The 21,688-nt window shown below is 39.6% G+C and overlaps 2 protein-coding genes across 2 annotated transcripts; both read right to left on the bottom strand.

Annotated features, from left to right (window-relative positions):
• Window positions 1-4,144: 4,144 nt before the first annotated feature.
• LOC134866156 (homeobox protein Hox-D4-like) lies at window positions 4,145-6,936 on the bottom strand. Its single transcript, XM_063886150.1, has 2 exons — window positions 6,549-6,936; window positions 4,145-5,310 (listed from the first exon to the last, which is right to left on the bottom strand). The coding sequence occupies exons 1-2, from the start codon at window positions 6,883-6,885 to the stop codon at window positions 4,763-4,765; spliced, it is 885 nt and encodes a 294-aa protein (XP_063742220.1). The 5' UTR covers window positions 6,886-6,936; the 3' UTR covers window positions 4,145-4,762.
• A 7,283-nt stretch (window positions 6,937-14,219) lies between these two features.
• Window positions 14,220-19,641, bottom strand: hoxc4a (homeobox C4a). The gene is made up of 2 exons (XM_063886163.1): window positions 16,464-19,641; window positions 14,220-15,957 (listed from the first exon to the last, which is right to left on the bottom strand). The coding sequence occupies exons 1-2, from the start codon at window positions 16,897-16,899 to the stop codon at window positions 15,596-15,598; spliced, it is 798 nt and encodes a 265-aa protein (XP_063742233.1). The 5' UTR covers window positions 16,900-19,641; the 3' UTR covers window positions 14,220-15,595.
• Between the last annotated feature and the right edge of the window lie 2,047 nt (window positions 19,642-21,688).

Below are 21,688 nucleotides of genomic sequence, written 5' to 3'. Positions count from 1 at the left end.
TCACTGTGCACAGTGCCGCTCACCACAGCTGAGACAGTTTCATCACCAACTTACCTTTTTATTGTCACCGATCATCCTTAACTGGGAAGCATTTAAAACGTCATTGATCTTGATAATGCTGTGCCGTAATATGACAGTAACAGTTGTATGAGATTCAGGAAGTCAAATTTCCAAGATTGATGAGTCGTAGCAGTTGAGTTATAATCCATCTACCTGAGTAATGCTCAGGCTCTGTTCCACATGAAGGAGCAGACAAATAAATAAAACCCATAAAGGTGACACAGGAAATTGATACTTAACAATCATCTTGAGCAACAAGCACCTGGAGATACTGGTGGGCAGCCGTAACTGCTGTGGAGGGAAAAGGCTGAGAAGGTTAATAGGTCATAAAATGAACAAAACCTCCTAAAGGCCAGGCATTAAAGTTCAGGGTTGCTCAACAATGTATCAAAGTATCCCATGTAACAGTCACACTGTAGGAAGGTTTTATTACTATTTTCATCGTCATTTAACTATCAAACACAATGATTATTAAAAACTATATTTAGTCACAAATTAGTCACCAAAAATATTCAAATTGTAGCTATTGATGTCCTGCCCATGGTTGTGATAATACTGTGAAAAAACAATAATTATATTCTTTGAAGGATTTTTAAAAATGTACAACAGCAACTGTTGTTTTCATGAACTTAAACAGGCTTGGACCAATGTGCTTATAGATTATAAGAAGCCTGAAGTGTTTATAAAAAAATAATACTTAGGTCATGTTTCAATTCCAATGTAAACTCTTAGGACACAGTGAGGTGCAGTGAGCTTTTTTCATCAAACCTTTCTTTGTTAGGATACTGTCTGAGTTTAAAAAACATCTGGTTTGTATATACTGTATGAAGTCCCTTCATAAGTCATCTATAAATCCGCATGAATTAATTACACAAGACAACAGCACCATCATCTTTTTAAAGTACCTTGTACAAACTACCATATTGCATTTGATAAGATAGAAACATTGACAATGGAGTATAAATTACCATAAATACAAAACATACAATATTATATTAAACCTTTCAAATCATCTCAAGTTGTTGGAGAAATCATTTTTACAATCTTCTCGTCTAAACAGTTTTCAAATAACAGATACAAGTATCAAATGAGTGTTTTTCTTTATAAAAAAAACGTCATTACACATTTTTGTACAAAGTGTATACAAAATGCACACAACATATTTGGTCATTTCATGTTTTTTTGATTTTGGAAGTATGTTATATATATTGCAATAAATTGTGTCATGAAAGAATAAATCAACATTTAGTGATTGCAACAGGTTGATTAAGTGGTACATATTCAGTGAAGTTGATACTCTTGGTATTATTTTTCATGGGCTCAACCTTACCTCTTGTTCTGAATGTGTTTGCTCTCTTTTTTTAGGAGCCTCTGCCCTCTCTCAGTGCCTGGATGACTAGAAGTCTATTCAAGAAGCTGAATACCTGTCTATCTGCCCCAGACTCATTGCACTGAGCTCTCTGTTTCTGGTGCTGCTGTTGTTTTAAATCCCTGTTGTTGTTTTTTGCTTCAGTGTCTGCCTTAGTTGATTTTTCTCTGTTTACCATTTTCATATAAAGAAATGGAATTGAAGATTACTTTAAGTGTTTTAGCAGCCTTTTCTGTTTTTTTGTTTTATTTTTCTTATTTTGTGAAAAGTTTAGGTCAATGTGGTATGTTGCTCATTGTGTACCCCCAGACATAACGTTGTAACAGCAGTGCTTTCAAAATGCTTTCGAAATGTGTAAATCCTAGGTATTAATTAGCGGCGTTAATACATGCATGTAGGGATTGTTCTGACGAATATATATAAATAAAAACAGACAGAGACCAAAGCATCCCCAAAGTACTGTTAAAGTGATGAGGGGAGAGGTGTCAATGTTGCATGGTTGATTCGTTGGGGACTCTGATTCAGCTCAACAGTATGAGAGAATAAACAGGCAGCGCAAACACACACATAAGATGATTTGCATTTATTATCGTGTTTTTCCTCTAATTGAGATCTCCAAATAATGGATGGAATATCTGCATCATATATAAGACTGCAGATGACACCAGCAGCTTCTACTGTGATGGTTATATGATAGTTTTCAGGCTTTACATTTGTTTAGCACAGGGGCAAATGCTTTGAGAGACACTTAAAGCAGCACGCCTATGTTAAAGACACAGCAGTTTTCTTTTCATGGCAGCTTAAGAGAGTCTTGATGCATAGAACATTTTTCAACTCTTACCCTAAAATCAGTTTCACAACAGCTGCAGATTGGACAGTGGTACATCAGTCACTGTAAAGGACATAACGCAAGATTTTAAATTAATGATGGACCGTAACCAAAGCTGGTTTCATGGCACCATGACTGGCATAATTTATCACTTCAAAGAACAACTTAATGCAATGCTCCAGTCTGATCAAAACCCAGAATTTTTCTAACAAACTAACAAGGATTTTTGGCTTTTCAGATCTGCCCCCATGAAAACAGATGTCACCAAACTGGGGTCAAGTGAGTAAAAAGGAAATAATGACTTTAGTCGCTAAGTAGGAGAGAGCCAATGTGAGAACAACTGGCTAACTTAATGTTCGAATGGAAGTAGACTGTTCCCCCTTGCAGTGGGGCCCTTGGGGGGGTGCTTTCTTTGACCCTTGGGGTTCCCCCTTGACCCCATCCACAGAATTACTGCACTTCAGTGCTCGGATCCTCCTGGCTTTAGCATCTGGAAAGAGAATGTGGTGAGGAACCAGAGGTAAAGTTGCTTTTGAGCCTCGGCACCATTAACACCATAAATCACCCGGCATACACAAGAATCTCAGGAATCCAACACTGTGTGCTTCTCCTTCTTCACAATCCCCCTTCTCTCTCTCTCTCTCTCTCTCTCTCTCTCTCTCTCTCTCTCTCTCTCTCTCTTCTTTTCTGTAAGCAACTTATTTAAAAGGGAGAACTTTTTCTTCGTCTAGTTCTCTTGCCTTTATTACTTTTCTCTAAAATTACGCCACTGTCACCATCTCTCTGATACAGTTATAGTATAGACCTCGTTTTATTTTACTCAAAATTTCCACAGACTTATAGCATTGTATAGCTCTCATGACACCTACTGAGTCTGGCTGAAAGGGCGTCAAATATTTACAAAATGACAGCTGATCCACTGACTGATTCGCTAATGAATTAGGAGCAAAGGTAATTCTATTCAGGACCACCCAGGGATCAGCTTCCTCATTTCATTGCTGTCAGTAGCTCTCTGTGACAGCTCATTTACTGTACAGCCCTGATATAAAAGTGTCAGCAAGTCCAAAAAATATGTGATGTTGTGTTAGGAGTATTAACACTCCGGCTCACATTATCAAGTGTAAGAGGAGTTTCACTCCATCATGAAAGTTGTTGTCTGTGTTTGACGTGTAAAGCTGTCAAGTCCCAAGAGAACCTTTGGCCCACTTCTGTCAAATAAACGCACAATTCCCTGTGTGACTAATTTAGCCGAGTGGAAATCATGAACTCAGAAATAGCAAGAAAAAATGTCTCCATGACATCATTTACATGTGAGAATCCCCTTGTCTCAATGGCACAGTGGATGCTGTTAAAAAACAGTCTCCTCCTTGTTCTTTAAGATAATATTTTGTCATTAGTGATTGAACCTCATTGGTCTGTTGTGGCCCATGGGCTGCTGGAAGGGCGTCTAAGCTACACAACTAACATGGCCCCTGAGAGGGAGGCCAGCCCTGACTTGCAGCAATACAATTTGGCTATTGAAAAGGCAAGCGTTGGGAAGGAGGAGGCACCAGATCTTGTCATGGTGCCCAGTGGGTTCAGACTTGTGGTTAGAGTGCTAGAAAGACTGCCTTGTCTCAGTGATTAATGGTGGAGAACGCAGAGGCAGGAGCGAGGGAGAGGCTTATGTGGCAAGATTGTGCAACTTGAATGCACAATACTGTTGAGTTTTCAATGAATCTAAAGCATGCCTTAATTTGATTACTTTCCGATTTTTTACCCCCTTTGGGATGTAGTCCAGGAATCCTTAATCATAAAATACTGCTGGACAAAATGTAACTCTAATCAGCGATGAATAGGGTAAACATTGCTCAAGAGAGTTTTCCCAAATGCATTTATTAAGCATGTACAGTATATGACATCTCAATTAATCAAGAGCAGTATCAAAGACTTGCTGTATCCTTTAATGGCTTTAACCAAAATATAACATTGGTCGATGTGAACATTATTCTGCCCATATCACAGTTAAAACAATTTACATAAATGACCTGCTATTTACAGTAGATAATTAAAAGTGGCCAAATGTGACACATAGAAAATATCACAACCACTTAGCTATTCTCTGACAACAGAGGGAAGTAGAAAAAATGACTCCCACAATATGATTCCCACATGCATTAAACATGCAACAACAATATAAATGAAACCCCGACAAAATTACAGCAAAAGGTGTCATTTCAAATAGCTTGAATGTCTTTTCCATGTAGTGTACGTACAATACGAGCAGCAAGTTTAACCTGCAGTCTTCAGTCACTACGCCTGAGAAACACAAATTATTTCTCTGTAGCTCTACTTTAATTAAGGTATGTTCATAGTTTAATTAAAATGCTTCATGAATGGCGAACGTTAAGGGGATTTCAACCCAGGGATGCTAATAAGACATACCCCAGTCTTTCATAAGTAAGTGAAAGTGGATGTATCATTGAGATTTGGATGAGCACAGGAGGGACGGCTATTATGGCGCCCTAGGGCCAGTTTGAAATGCCAGCATTGTGATGACTATCTATGCCTGAACAGGAAGGAGGTGGACCATTTGCAACAGATGGAAGTATGCAGCATTGATGGGATAGATCTGCGGGTTGAACACACTGACCACTGCCGTCCTCACTGTTTGGACCATAAAGAGAAGAGGAAGTAGCAGCGTTATCCATGAAGTGCAGCTCTGAGGAGCAGAAAGCTCTTACATCACATGCACCCGGAAAACCCATGTGATCCCCACATGAGCTGGAGCTGAGGGAAGTCTTGCAGTGAGACCCCTGTGAGAAACCTGTCACTTCTCCATACTTGTGCTCCTTCTTGTACCTCATCCTGCGGTTCTGAAACCAGATCTTGACTTGCCGATCAGTGAGCTGCAGCCCGGCGGCCATCTCCAGCCTCCGAGGACGACACAGGTAGGGGCTGAAGTGGAACTCCTTCTCCAGCTCCAGCAGCTGGCTGTTGGTGAAGGCCGTTCTTTCCCTCCTGACACCCAGCCTTCCTCCGCCTGTCAGACCCACCACCACATTGCCACTGACTGATGCAGGAGGGAGCACATAAAGAAGAGAGGGTGTTAAAAGCCACATTTCTAACAAGTCTATCAACCTCCACAGAAGGATTTCAAGTGCCAGTAAGGCCCACGTTAATCCTCAGCCAATCAACCTGGGACAAAGTAGGGCCCTCAGCTCTTCCTGTGTATTCAGTCATGCTTGAGACGCTATACAAGACTGGCTGTCTACTGTGTCATGTGTTCGGGGAAAGTTACCTCCCGAAGAAACAGTCTGGGGGAAACATCTGACGCCACTACGGCTGCCTGACAGGCCACATTAATCACAGCTATACACGGAAGCAGACCTGTCAAATCCCCATCTCAGTCACTTAAAAGGTACCTTGGGACCACCACTGAAAATAACCACCATTAGAGATTTTATTTGACATGTATATGAGCAATACCAGGGTCCTGTTGATAACAACATAACACACTGGGGTTAATGGATACTTCATAAAGCCTGTGGTGACCTTAGAGAGAAAAGTGCTCTCCTTATCACCAGACAGGGAGTCTGTAGCTTCCTTGTTCTATGCTAGCTCATGTTGTTTATCTATTTCTCTGAAAAAGGCAAATTGGGGAATCAAATAAAATGTATTTTATCCATTTAAAGTTGTTTTAATCAATTTATGTAATTTCATTCCTTTTGAAAAATGTTACACTAAAAAATAAACAAGCATCATGATAAAATGTGGGTATTTGCTGATACAGGTTTATAGTATTATTTATTTAAGATGGGTCAATGCACATTATTTAACAATAGTTCTTTACTGCTGCTTGTGAACATTACTTTGCCTACCCGACCCGAAGGTACAAACAATTTGAGCAAAACTGATATTTATAAACTTCTGTAACATAAACACTTAGTCATAGATTTATTTAACTTAATAGGGAGGAAATAGCCTTTACATCTGATGAATGTGTTTGTGTGCATGATAGAAAAAGAAGTAAGACTTTTTGCTTGCTCGGTTTGTAAATGTGTTTTAGTATTTGGTTTTAAAGACCAGGGGCTGAATGTGTAGTTTCAGCATGTGTCTTTATGCAACAAAGAATCTTTAACAGCCAAGGTCAGATATCAGTTATGCCCTCAATGAACAAATGAGGGAAATGTACATTACATTTAAAGATATGGATTCAACCCATCAGAGCATCTAATGAAGATTGTGTAGAATCACTTATAGCTTTAAAGCTTTAAAAAAGTAAATGACAATAAAGGAAAGCAGAGTTACCAGATTGTTCAGAGTCAGCTGTCCGTGGATTCATCCAGGGAAAAATAACTCCTGAGCGGCAGATGGTGAGTAGACTGCAGCTCCTGTTCTTCATGTCCAGCTTGCCCTTGGCATGGCAGTGAACCAGAGGCTCCAGTGGGCACCCGAACTGTTCACCTGGGTTCAACCTGGAACTGACATGAGCAGAGGAGGTCATGGTTTGCTGATGAAGCTCAGCATCTTGGCCTCCTCCTCCTTCATTGTATCCAGCACTTAGTTTTGGCACTTGTCCAGAGCTCATAGCAAAACTGTTGCCATGCAGCTGCAGTGGGAGGGCAGACGGTTGGGGGTCCATCATGGACCCAGCTGATGAAATTGTCTCAAATAAATCCCTCAACAGTACTAAAGACTTGGACTTAAGTCTGTCTAATATCAGATCACAATTAACATGAATGTCTAAAGCCATGCAGGGGTGAACACTTGGAGTTACCATGTGGGATATTTGAATAATATTTACCAGAAGGGTGCCGTAGTCACGTGTGGCCGTCCTCCAATGGCAGAGCTCTGGACTTGAAAAGTATTCCTCTTGCAACTTGGGGCGCCGAAAGAAGCTTTTGCGATATTTCTTCAGACAACATTGCTAGGAACAGCCTGCCTGTCTTCACCTAGGGAGGGGAAAAACATATAACAGAATATAAATAGACGCCAACAACTGTAATCCGTGTGTGAGAGAAAGAAAGAGAGAATGAGAGAGAGAGAGAAGTGTTTTTACGGAGAAAGAGAAAATGGCAGAGGGAGGAGACAGAGATTACCATGTGCGGTGAGAATCGTCTCATTACAGAGTTAATTTCTTGTAGTATTGTAAATCTTTTGACAGGACGCTTTTTTTTTAGAAGGAGCCACCGCTTGCAGCTGCACATCCTGAAGTTTTTGTGGTAGGTTTGATCAACGCGACGACTTCCTATAGTAGGCTGCTATGAGCTGGAGTAATATGCTGGATAATAATGCATTATCCACTACACCTCATTATTCTGCTATATTTTTGTACATGTAAAATGGGTTTTAAATACATTGTGTACCGGGTTTATTTTTACCAATTAAATCTAATGATAAATAATATATCGGTATTTTCTTAGCTGCTCTTTATATGGGCACTCTGTAATAAGCCTCCTTTTTGCATGTAAAATAAATCTTTGCCATCATAATGTATAATTTAGTTTGCATCTCATTTACCAGCCCAGTTTTAAAAATCGGAACATTTTCTTTAAATAACAACATATGCTTATAACTGTCTGAGTGGAAGTGTATAGCTTTGGCTTAATAGGATTCACGGGGAGTGGTCAAACAAAGGCTTGACAGTCATTGCCACACAAAGACAAAGGAGGCAATCATTAGAGATTTTTTTTTTTTGAGCGTATTTGCATTAATCAGGCATCACTGTACAGTATCAAGTGTCCCTGTCTGTGGCTCTGTGAGGCAACAGTCAAACACTGCGGACGTTTTAAATGGTAAACATCTCGCTTGCTGCACGGCTGGTGGACAAAAGAGCAGAGAGAAATGTTCAGCAGTGCCCGTATGTGCGCCTGTATGCGCTCACAACACAGAGCATACAACACCAGGAACTTCGGAATATAGTTATAAAAGTGCAAACCACTTAAATAAAATATGGTTTTTGTAACTTCATTCAAAAAACCCATAATAAATATTTTTAGGGGAAATGATGGGCTAAATGCTACATCAAGTGTGGCCTAACTGAGTTACACTTTGAAAAAAAATCTCATAAAACATGATTGTTTAATTTCCACACAGGACAATTTATGCAAAGTGGATAAATAACTAGAATAATGAAGCCATCACATTTTTAAAAAATTATGCACCCAAAAGTATTTTGCAAAACTAGAGGGCTCTGTATATTTTGTGCGTATTAATCTTAGTTAAAGCAGGGTTTAGATATAAGTTCCATTTGGTGATTCTCTACAACAAAGCTGTCGAGAAAACCCTCTTTAGATGTCTCTCTGCGTGATGGATTATGCACTCAGGCTTGCATAGCTTGGAAGAAGAGGAGCCTTCCCCCTTTTCCGTTTCACCCCTGCTGCCACCGTCACTGAGGTTTTACCTGAACACCTCCACAGTGGAGTCAAGTCCTTGGATTTGTTTTTAAATAAATGAATTATTTTTTATTTGTATTTCCTTTCAGTTCAGTTTGGATCAAGGGCACAATAACACAAATATGGTCCGACAAACTTTGGTGTATTATTGGTAACCATTGACATTAAAACGACTGCTACATGTTGTTATTGTTGATCATAATTAAAGTGTAAACGTTTAGCTTGAAGACTTGATTTTAATTTGGAAATAAAAACAGGTTTTATTTTTGAAGACTGTCCATTAAAATAGCAATGAAGTGCTAAATGTCTCCTCTGTTAATCTTGGTTTTGGATGAATGAGGCCATTACAGCAAAAAAACAAAAACAAAAAAAACACATTTAAATATAATGGCATCTGCTTGTGTCTTGTTTTAACATTCCCCAATAAAAAATACAATAATAGTTATTATTATTATTATTATTATTATTATTATTATTATTATTATTATTATTATTATTATTAACAACAACAACAACAGGCGAATCGGGCCGTATACATCAGCGGTGACTGAAATGGAGGAAAGTAATTAAATTCGTTTTGTTTTCCTTACCTCACACCCTTGAACACACTCTCTGAATTGGAGATAGGATCTATGATATACTAGCTCAGCAAGACCATAATTTAGCTCCTCCGCGCTTCCACCACAATTCTCCATGAACTCTGTTTGAACCGCCTCAGTGGCAATAAATCATTTTTCTCTCTCACACAAAAGCGCGCCGGTCGCTCTGGGTGTCAACCCTTTTACAATTCCTCCTTACCTTCTGCGCTCTCTAGCTTGCTGACACAAACAACTGAGGAAATCGTCGATAAACTTTTATTTTCCATACCAATAACTAACAGGCGAAACGGAGGTATAGGGGAGTATGTGCAACCGCAGGGCGAATCTGCGCAATGCAACACCATCTTGCATTTATTTTCTACCCATAATTTATATATTTCTTACACTCAAAAAACATAATTGTTTTTCAGAGCTTAAGAATTGCACGGATGGTCAGTTAATGTATTTCCAGGGGACAGAGCCGGGCAGATAAGAGGAAACAGAGAGAGAAGGGGAGAAGACGTTAATGGGCAGAGGATGCTGTCGGTTAAAACGGTGCATACAAATGGCGCTGTCTTGGCAGAGCAAGGGGAAGATTTATGAGCCCGGTGCCCTATATTGCTGTAAACAATGCAGAGTGAAATGAAAGGACTAGAGTTTGCAGACTGCACTTCATACGTGAAGAAAAGACACACATTGTCAATTTCCCAAACAAGTCCTGACTTTGCATTAGCATGTGCATTAACATAGAGCATTAATTTGGGCCTGTTTAAAGCACAGCTCACTGTAAATCCTGGCCTGTCTCTGCAGAGTGCACAAAGCATAAATCCTGCAGCTCTGGGCCAGGGAATATCAAAGTGTCACATTTTGAGTTTTTTTCACTCAGGGGAAATGTGTGTTTTTCAGAATATTTAAATGTTTCCAATGAAATAATGCTGCAGCATAAAAACAAATATCTTGTATATATTTTTCTGTGAAAAATCTGATCATGAAAACATATATAGGCTATCTGTCTTGCCAGAAACATTTAGTGTTAAATATTCATGTTAATACCTTGAATATATAGCTATCATTTTATCAAAAATAACTGCAAATCATTATGTGGTTGGTATAGCAGATTAGAATATGGTGTGTAAAGAAATGGAAGTGAGTTTACTCTTTTGTGTTTACATTCAGATGATGCACTTTGCCTTTAACAATGAATTATCAGTAGCATCCTATCCAACAATAATTACCAACATGTTCACATTTAATCCAAATGCTGCAGCAGCTGCATTCAGAGTGTAAGTATGAGAAGACTATTGTGGAACAGCAACTTGTGGTCACACAAATGCACAAGAGAATCATTTCAGAGAGCAAATCAAATATAAAGAGCCATTTCACTTATAATTATGGATCTATAGTCTCAGGAACCCATATCATTTTTGCTAATGAAAAGTGAATAACATAATCAAAACTCGATCTAGTGACTGCCTGGGCCCCCAGTGACACCTTGAACTGAGGGGAAATGACTCTAATTTCTAAAGTCCTCAATGATGCAGCAAATAGGCTAATGACACATTTCTCAGAGAGGTGTTATGATGACATAAAGTATTACTGGCAAGTTTACTCAGGCCATCATTTCTTATGTGATGATGGGATATCAGGGTGTTGATCCAAGCTGCTTTGTCGTCCCCCTGCTTGAAATGTTTGCCAGCACTGACAGCAAATCCTTTAAACATGTCTGATGGAGTTTAAAAATCTAGTTTTATGTAAATGCATTAAACACAAACACACACACACACACACACACACACACACACACACACACACACACACACACACACACACACACACACACACACACACACACACACACACACACACACACACACACAAGCAAGGGAACAAAAAAAACAAGAAAAGACATGGTGCATCTGCTCTCTAGAGTGAACGGATGGGAGAGAGATTTACGGATTTATGACACACCCACTGCTGGTCAATGCGAGAGAGCCTCTGTCCCTGGAAAATAGCAGCGTGACCCCTGTTTCAACTCTCAGCCTTTATGCAACTGCCATGGCTGCCGTTTAAACACACTACATACTAACAATGCACTGGCCCCGAACCTTTCATCACACACGACAGTGGCTGAAGAAGACACTCACCTGAGACGAGTGGAGAAGAAAAAAACGCATTTGTACCCTGACAATATAAAACAGGTAATAAACCACACCAAACGACACAACAGCTGATCATATCGGTTTCATATTTGCCTCTTGTTCAAACATTTCAATGGCTGTTTGTGTAAAGTTTTTATATCTTCCAAGAGAGAGTCCTCGCCTGAGGTTCTCATAAATCACAGAGAGCCTGCAGTGGTGCAATGTGAGCTGGAAATCATGTGTGATTCAACAGTCTCTCTCCAGTCAGAAAAGAAACCAGTTAGGACTGAGTAAGTGTTGAGGAATTTAAACACTGAACTTCAAACATAAATACTTGACCATATTCCAGAGAGGTGCTGAGGTTAAGACTAACTACAGCCACTCAGTTATTTTTACAGATTCAATCGAGCGAAAGCGGCTGCAAAGCTACAGGACAAAACTAGAAATAAAACAAATTAATTTAAACTTTAAGAATGACTATTTCTTTAATAAGGTCAAATATAAAGCTATATGTCCTGGATACAATGCTGTTAATTCTCTCGTGTTTATCTTCTGACAGGACTAACTTTGAAGTTAATTGAAGGGGTGATTTGCTTCCGCAGCTCATGTGTAACTATACCGTGTGCACTTTCTATCATGCTGAGAAATATCTGTGCAAATATTGAGTTGAATTTACTGCGCATAATCTCAAAGTTTAGTATCATAACGCGAAACATTCCTGATTTATGACTGACAAACGACACAAGCTTTTGTTTGAAGATTAACTTGAAATCACTCTTTCTGTTTATTCTCGTAGTAAAACAAACAGTGCCTTATAAAGCAGTGTTAACAAAAATTATTTGCCTTGGCATGGAAAAGTCCAAGAATTATACGGGTAAATTATGACTAATATTTGTAGTTTAAAAACAAATGAATACAAAAATAATGAAACAAAAAAAACTACATCTGGTCAATGTTTCGAGTGTAATTTAGATGCATTTCTTCCGAAGGGGAGGATGATGTTCAAATGAAAGATACTCCGATTAGTTGTTTAGGTTTCAGTATCAGCTGTTTATCTTAAAAGTCATGTTGTCCAATATTTTTCTCACAGCGTTGAATAACAACAAGGCCTGTGACCAAAACAGTAGCATATATTTCCAGTTGTTATTACAAACAATGATAGTGTTGAAGCAAAGAAGAAAACTTAAAAATTTAGATTAAAAATTTAACTTTGGTGGAAGAGTAGAAAGTTTGCAAGGTTTTAGTGACTACAGAGAGTTGAAGGTCCCTGTCCATAAACTAATCACAATGACCAACTGTCCCAGTACTGTCAAAAAGACGTGGCTATAATTGGCAGCTTGCTTTTGAGTGGAGGTACTGACCTGAGGCCAGTTATTCTCTTAAGTCACACAGAAGCCAAGTGACTCCACATACTATTTTTACTGCCTAATGTTTTTGGAGACTTTGGGGGATTTAATTAATCCCTGGAAAATATCCCCTTTTTTTTAAAGCTTAATGCTAATTTGAATGAAATTACACTTTATTCAGTTTAATAAGAGTTGAATTTAAAAATGCCTCTGCAAAAATGTGATAATTATTTGTTTAAAGGTATACCTTTTCTTAACAGTGTTAAACAAAATAATCAGATTGCATCCATGTGCACTTCTGTTGTCACTGCATCAACTCTGGTGAAAGTCAGCACACATGGTAGCCAGCTTGGTGTCAGATACTCCAAAGAAGGTGCATGTTTGGAAGCCCTGTCGGTCCATTGGATGCACAGAAGAGGACCTTTCCAAGAGTTCAACACTGTCCTGGGTCACTCTGACTAACAAAGGGAGCAACACTTTCAGTGATGCCCCGCCGCAGGCCTCTCTAAAGGCACCATGCAGAAAGTGCACAATGAAAACCGAGGCCAAGGGGGACCAGTTAGGGCGCACACAGAAGGTACACGTATAGAGAGGGAGTCAGGTCACAGGGTGGGAGAGGTCGGCCATCCAGACTGAAATGAGCCTAATGGGACAGAAAATGTGTCCTCGAAGTGAACTCGGCCTTCTCCCACTTCGCCTCCTAACTTTAATAAAGTACCTTTTCAGCTTCGCGACATGGAGGCGACAGGGCCTAGAAAGGGGTTGGAGGGATGCTGCGACTCTGGCGAGAACATTAATTTCTCTAATCTGTCCAGCAACATAAAGGCTTCCAGATTCATTTCTCAGAGCCGTCTCATCACCATTCTAGTGCCTTTCCAAAAGACACGTCCAGAAAGCAGATGCTAACCGCTCCGGTCCACTTATTGTGCTTTATTTCAGGCTTTATTTAAGTCAGTTTAAACTCTCACGATTGGGAATAATGCTCAAGGATAAGGCCGTGTACATAATATTTGGTAAACTCAAAACTGGCTGCTGTCAGAGCTGTTTTGCAGAATAACACAAAGCTCTGTAGTGAAAGATTGATGATAGAGAATACCTCTTCCCTTTGTGCTCCTTTGCCCCCCACTACGTGAGGCATTTTATAAGCCCTATTCATGTCACAATTCAATAATTTATCAAATTCTTGCGCGTCTTTAGGTTTAGTCATGTTAAAACTGAAAACCTCCTGTCCAGAGAAAAACGACAACAAATGAATGCATCTCTATGAGAAAAAAAAAACAACATCTCAAGACACTTCAGTATAGAGGAGTTCAGATTGAGAGGTATTTTGTCAAAATGTTGAATGAGTCCAGCAGATCTATAGTCGTAAACAGTTCTGCAGTGTGTTGGTCCTCCTGTAGACGATGACGTTGCAGTGAGACCCGTCGTGTTTTTTTGTTGTTGTAGTTTTTATGAATTCTCGCGAGCTACTGCACACTCTGGAGGCGAATTGCCCACAGGGGAGACAGGAGAATATGTTATAGTGTTTACACAAGCACAAGCCAAAGAGTGAACATACAAATAAACATCAGCATTCCTTTCTTTTGGCCAAGGCACTGCTACAGAGGCTGATAACAAAGGTCAGCCAGTTTACTCCCAACACAACATGACGCATTACATTGAGTCTATCTGCACAACTTTATTTCTTTTTTATTTCTTTACATTTGAAAACTCAGCCGCATGGAGCAGTGAACTATAGAAAAGCAGGGAAGCTACTCATGTAACAAAATGAATAAGAATATTTTCACAACAATAATCTTTTACAAATGTCCTCTAAATTAAACGCATGCAGCTTTGTGTTCAAGTCAGGATGTGGGGAGCACTGGCAGAGGCAGTGCAGAGGGCCTCAGTGCTTCTCCATAGAGCTAATTGAATGCCCTTCAGACTGATGAGGTTGCACATAATGCACAGCGAAAACTATTTCACTTTTTAGAAATAACTTCAGTCCATTATAAATGAGGCTTTAAAATACACGTGCACACACACACACACACACACACACACACACACACACACACACACACACACACACACACACACACACACACATTGCTATTTCATAGATGCAAGAATGAGCTGCAGGATTTACAAACACAGTTTGAAAACACAGTGATTCTTGTTTCCCTCATGAAATGTTCAAGTATTCACACATCTGTAAATTTTTTGGGGTGATCCCGTAAAAAAAAAAAAAATCAAAAACTATAGCAGACCTCATCTTGCCTAAAATGAAGTTCGACCAAACGTATTTAAAACTAGTAGACACTCACTGTTTTATTGACCAATATGATTAGCACAAGTACACTACACTCCGTTTATTGCATTTCACAATAATCTGCTTTTTAACGGTCTAATAAACACAACATCAACACCACAAAACTAATGTAAATCAAAATATTGTTTCTGAAATACACGAGGTAATTCACACATTGTTTTTATCCAAAACATTCAAGTTCAAGATCAATGGTGTGTTCCAGCTTTTTTATACCAAAAATAACTATTATTATATTGATTTCCTTCCAGTGTTGTTTGAAATAAATAGATTGTGCATTTCACATTGGGCAGCAGGGCAAAAGAATGGCCCACAATAACATTTTGATAAAATGTATATTTTTTTCTACTTTTTCTTCCTTCATTCAAAACATTTTTTAATAAAAAACATCATTTTAATTCAGCTTCAAATAAATTAAACCCTGTGTCACGTAAAAATAATTCATCGGTATTCGCAGTAATCCATGCTATATAACATGCATTTTATATAACTGTGGACTTAAAGGAAACCGTACAAGATAGCTACGAAAACAAAATATATAATTGTTCTATAAATAACCAGTTCTTTTTCTACCCCCGATCTTCTTGGTTTTATAACCTGGTAATATCCTCGCCTTGCTGTGCTCCGGAGAGTTCGTCGGGGGCCCCAGTGTTAGTGGCCGCGGTAGCGGCAACAGCGCCGGCTGCTGAGCTTGTGTTGGACCCGGAGGAGGAGGAAGAGGATCTCACTTTGGTGTTGGGGAGCCTGTGGTCCTTTTTCCATTTCATCCGGCGGTTTTGAAACCAGATTTTAATCTGTCGCTCGGAGAGAACCAGGGTGTGGGCGATCTCGATGCGCCTCCGCCGAGTTAAATATCGGTTATAGTGGAATTCCTTCTCCAATTCTAAGACTTGCTGCCGGGTGTAAGCTGTCCTAGACCGCTTGGGCTCCGTCCCATTGTAACCCGAGTTCACTGGAAAAAGGATAAGTGGAGAGAAAGGAAGACAGAGAAGGAAGGAAAGGAGGGGTAAACAAGAATGGCCTGAACTGAGATATGGCTAGAAAGATTTATTGGATATGAATGTTTAGCTGTTTGAGAAATTTAAATGGGAAGTTAGGAACTTCTCAGGGTAATGAGAGGACACTCACATCCAACTATGAGCTAAATTATTAATGCAAGATTACAAAGCTCAATTTTTTTCTTATTCATTTCTCCCCCTCTCTCTATCGCGCAATACATAACAGCAGAAGCCACATGGTGATACGGCTGCCCTGAGTATACCTCGGCTATAAAATTTATGGTGGGTGTAATTACCAATGCCGAGTCGTAAATCCGCCTCAATTGTGCCATTTCAAAGGCTTCCCTGCTATCGGAGCAGGGGCTGGCAACGAGATGGGAGTCAGAGGGACTGATAAAGGGAGGGAAAGGGAGAGAGGAGCATGAGGAGTGCAGGGAACATAAACACACAAGTTGCCTACCAGTGCTGACGTGAATTTTCTTCATCCATGGGTACACCACGGGCTGCTTGGAGGAGGCTGTGCTGTTTGGATGCTCCGGGGTAGCTTGGTTGCAGGCGGAGGTTGCGGCCGGTGGGGTGGCGGGGGACATGGACAACTGTGGGGTTTCACAGGAAGCAGGTTGCCCTTTCCCTACCACCAGGTGCGCAGAATGGGGTACTCCATGTCCCCTTGGCGTGTCAGGTTCAGGGATGCTTGCACAGTTAAACTGGCGGTCCTGGTAGCTCGCCCGGGGAGGATATAACTCCTGATGGTGATGCTGGAAGCCAGTCTCCCTTGCGCGGCTGTAATATTCTGGACTATGCTCAGGGATGTAGTTATTTTGCGAATATTCCTCGCATGGAGGAAATTTCGGATCAATGTAGTTAGACTCCATCAAATACGAGCTCATGATCATTAATTTCTAGAGTGGAAAATAATTTTTCTAGCTTTGTCGTTTTTCTGCTCCATAAAGCCCTCCTACTTGCGAGCAGCCCTGTAAAGTTACTTTTACCACGTGACCCAATGGCCCAATAGCAGAGTAAGAGGTAGTTCCCGGATAAGGAACCAGAGGTATTTAGCATACCTACAGTCGCCATTGTGGGAACAAATCTCTCTCTCTCTCTCTCTCTCTCTCTCTCTCTCTCTCTCTCTCTCTCTCTCTCTCTCTCTCTCTCTCTCTCTCCTTTATCTCCCTCTCTCTGGTTGTCTTACCAAGGCAATTGATCTTGGGGACAAAACTAGTCGCTAGTTGCTGACCAAGGAAAAAATAAAATAGGCAAAATCTACTTGTCTCAATTATTCAAAGGTAGAATGGGTGATTCGCCAAGGATAAGGCACAACAATAGCAAACCAATCATGTTGTTAGCCTCCTCCTTATATAAAGGTTATCTGCTAATTAATGAAGGCACATGCTTTACCAACAGCTCTTCAGCTGTGAAACACATTATGGTCCATTAATACACTTAGGCAATACAGCTGCATCAGTTTTGTGAGATTATATTCATGCAGCATTTCAGCAATGATATCGAATAGTGAATCTAAATGTCAGAAAGGACTGAAGTGTTGAGATGCTCTGGAGGTGTGGTTGGTTTGTGAAAGTAGGGCTGGTAATTAATAATGTTGCAGAAAGGTGGACAGGAAGAGTCAGGCTGCTTAAACAAAAGCCTTCGTTCAATGATGAGAGATTTGTCTATTTCGAAATGATGTCCATCTTCTTCCCAGGCTATCAATTAAAAGTCTCAGCCTTCAACTTTTAATTGGAATTTTTTGAAAATAACAAAAAAATAATAAAAAAATGTGCCTGATTGAAAGTGTCAGGCATGCACTTTCAGTATAAATCAGCTTCAACCAAAGGTGTTGGGTCCTCTACAAAAAAGCACATAAGGTGATAAAAATTAAGAAATTCCATGTTGGTCCTTTTAACATTTAATAATATTGTCATTCTGGAAGATACAACAATTATTAAACAAAAGCTTTGAATAATTACATTCAAATATCATTATGATCATTGTGATGACACCAACAAAACAAGATAGAAAAGCTCACACTACAAGTATAACATCAGCCAACAGGCCAAACTATATGCCGTGAAATCACACCACTGCAGTGTCTAAAACCTGACAACTGTTCAGAGCACCATCATGATGTCACAGACCAGCCATCAGGGGAACACAGGGTGTCACAGACCCAATATCATTACAGAGAGTCTCAAACATATTTATCTGCAAGGGAGTCTTATTGTGACACAGAGAAGTTAAATGTGGACGCTTCAGAACGGTTAAAGCAGTTGAACTCCCTCACTTTAAACTAAAGAGCTCACAACATGCAGCAAGTCCTGCATACATTTGAAAAAACACCATTAAAATCATTCAAATTCTACCACTAAGGCGTTTTCTAACAAAAATGCTGCTCTTGACTGTATTATTTGATCTTCTCATGGCCTTCTGTTATAATAACATTGGAATGTCATTACCTTTTACTAGCAAGACATGTTTGACCTTTTTTATGGCCCACAATAAAAATATGTGACTACATTGTAAATCAGCTGACTGTGTGTGGACCTGCTACAACTCATATTATCTGAAAGAAAAGACTGAAAGGAACTGTTTGAAAAAGTCATGTTTACAGAAATACATGCAACTGATTTGTTTACTTACATGTTTATATAGTTTTTTTTTAAACTATAGTCCAACTTTTTTCAACTTTGTAAAAAGAAAGATATTTTTAAAGAAAATTGGCATTATATTTGAGTGTTGCTGCCTTCAAATGTTTCATGCTATTCCTGGCTGAAGCCCTGACCACATTACTGGCGGTCTGCTGTTAAAATGTAAACTGATCCTGCCTGGCTGTGTAAACTTGTCATGTGCTGTATGCTTCCCATTCTTATCTCAGTCAGCTGTGGTTGAAGAGTGGAAGGTTAACCCCCTTCAATAGATTAGCTGCCTCTTAACAACATTTAGATTATAATATCTTTCTCATGCTTTTTTTAAAGTATTATTGTGGTTGTATGCTAATCAGCAGCCAAAATAACAAGGAAAAGATAATAATAATAACAATAATAATAATAATAACAATAATAACAATAATAATAATAATAATAATAATAATAATAATAATAAAGAAACCCATAGGCTCCCACTTGAAAAAACATTAAACCTGAGTAAAAGTAGTCTAGCACACTTAATCATAGGTCAAAAGCAGTACATTGCCAGTTAACCGATGTATTTATTTTCACAGCAATAACTACATAATATGGTTAAAAACGAGACGTGAAATGACATTTCTGGCTGTCCTGTTTGTACAGAATGCGCACGACATTTCTATTACCCCTAGCGAGGATGTTAGAGGCGTTTTATAGAGCAATAAAAGCCATAAATCAGTCACTTTTAAACGACCCCTGGTTCCTAGTGTTTTACAGGGTCTGAGACAGTAGTAGTAGCCACACAGTGCACACATGGGTTTGCTCTCTGTGGCCTACCTACGCAATCTACGGCTGTCTGGACTATGAATACACTTTGTGACAATGTTATTGCACTGCTAGTGCCTGGATATAGGCGGTATGTGTATATCACTGATGCTTGTGTTTTCAATAGCAGTGGAAAGAAGACCAGAAGAGACGTGAAGAGGAGCAGAAGCAGAAGCATCCATGGCGTGGTATTTCAGTTGCCCATGTATTCCTGTAGAGACGTATTTGCGATTGTTTGTACTTCACACAAATTCGGTTCTACAGGGTACATATAGACAACTAATTTGTTTTAGGTTACACACTGCAAAGGAGATCTCTCAGGCAAACCTCTATATGCATGCAGGGTATATCAGGTCTGAAAAGGTAGTGTCAGAAGAAATATTCAGGCGGTGAGAAATACTGCACATGAAATGTTATTTATCAAAAATTCATATCAATTCTGCTTTTATATACAGCAACAAAATATATTTTAACATATTTTCCACTAAACAAAAAAACGCATATGCCTGCACACCGCGTCGTGTGCAAAAGGGACAAGGGGGTCTCTTTTCTTAACGTTCAACCTCTGCCTTTGAGGTAGCTCCTATATATGAATATTCAGTCACAAACACGGTGGATACAAAGGAACGGCGTGACAGCACAGATGAAAAATAAGTTTCCATTGTTCCCAACCATTCCTTCTGCTTGCCATTACCATACTGACCGCTCCGTAACCTTTTTTCCTGCCACTCTGGAAGCTAATGAGAAAAGCCTCGGATGAAAAATGCGATATCAGACATGTGACCTGTTTCGGGGTTATTAAAAACAGCAAACATGCTCAGATTGTGAATCAATGGAATTGATTACAGTGGAAATGCACAGGGGGACTTCAAACACTGTCAGAAATCTTCTCATTCTACATATTTCTCTGATTGTGTATCAATTTCATAGATTGCTTGTATTGAAGAGCAAAGCATTTCTAGCCAGATAACATTAAACAAACGAAAATATAGTCACAAGAAAATCTAACCGATGTTAATTTGGTCATATGCTCATCTAAATGCATGTTTGTTGTGCACGCAGTCAGTGTGAAGGAGCTGCACGCATACTCCCTCTCGCGCGCTCCGCCGCACGCATTTTAATATTAGTTAGACAGCCTGACCTGCGTTTCACCCCTCGCGTTTGACTGGTTCCAATAGTTCACTGCCAAGGATTATTGATGGAGAGACAGCAATGAATTCCTTCTCCCCACAAATGGCTTTCAGATCGTGCACCTAGTTCAATAACTAGTTATAATGTAGAAGTACAAAAAATGAGGCCCTCAGGCGAACTAATTTGATGTTTCATTTGTTCATCTGAGAAATTGTTCAGCTCGGGTTTTGTCCCCTTTGCAAAATAACAGCAGTAGATGCGTGTTCACACATGTTAATATGTAAACTAAATAAATCTGTGCAAAATTATGAGGAGGTCGTGGTTGTGACCATGTATGGAATGTTTTTAATTTGGTGGCCCAGCAGCAACTGACCTGGATGCAGACAGTGCAGTAATAATCTGCTCCCTGATGAACATTGTTACGATGCGCTTTTAATCAAACCCTTAACCTAATAGCCTTTACGCGTTTACTCTCCCCTGGTGTAATAAGGTTAAACTGGATCGTCCAGTTAAAATAAAAAGTTTTAATGAAGTGCAGACAGGCTGGAGACTAGTTGGATATGAATACCCTCTAACAGCATCCGCCAGGGGAGCAGAGGTGCTTTCAGATACCGGATGCCCACAGAAAACATGGGTAGGTTTGCAGTTCATTAGAGCAATGCTGTGGTTCATTAGACTCACACTGCAGCCTTAAATCCAGTTCACCTTTGCAACTAGAGTGCAACTTTTCTGGCTATTAACCCAAAGGTACTTTGCAGGAGGACAGTAATTCGAGTTTAAGTTATGTTTGAAAAAAAAAAAAAGAAAAGTAAAAACATTGTAATTTCTTAACAGCAGTCTTTATAAACACCAGATCATTAAGAGTGCAGGCACCAGTAGGCCTACCAGGGGTTGAGCCAGCTGTTTTTCTACATCCAAATAACAACCTCCACCAAGTGTCACTTCTCTTGACTAAAGCCAGGTGTAAAGGCGTGGGGCGATTGAAAACACTTACTGATAAATCCAAGGTCCCATGCATTCAATTTGACCCGATGGACCGCCTGAAAAAACAAAAAAAGAAAACGAAAATAAGGAGCAGTCTTTTTTTTTGTAAACATCAATTGTTCAT

This window comes from Eleginops maclovinus, chromosome 1, assembly GCF_036324505.1.
Source record: "Eleginops maclovinus isolate JMC-PN-2008 ecotype Puerto Natales chromosome 1, JC_Emac_rtc_rv5, whole genome shotgun sequence".
Classification (NCBI taxonomy): Eukaryota; Metazoa; Chordata; class Actinopteri; order Perciformes; family Eleginopidae; genus Eleginops; species Eleginops maclovinus.
The sequence above is the reverse complement of the archived record's forward strand: the minus strand, read 5'-3'. Positions and strand labels throughout refer to the sequence as shown.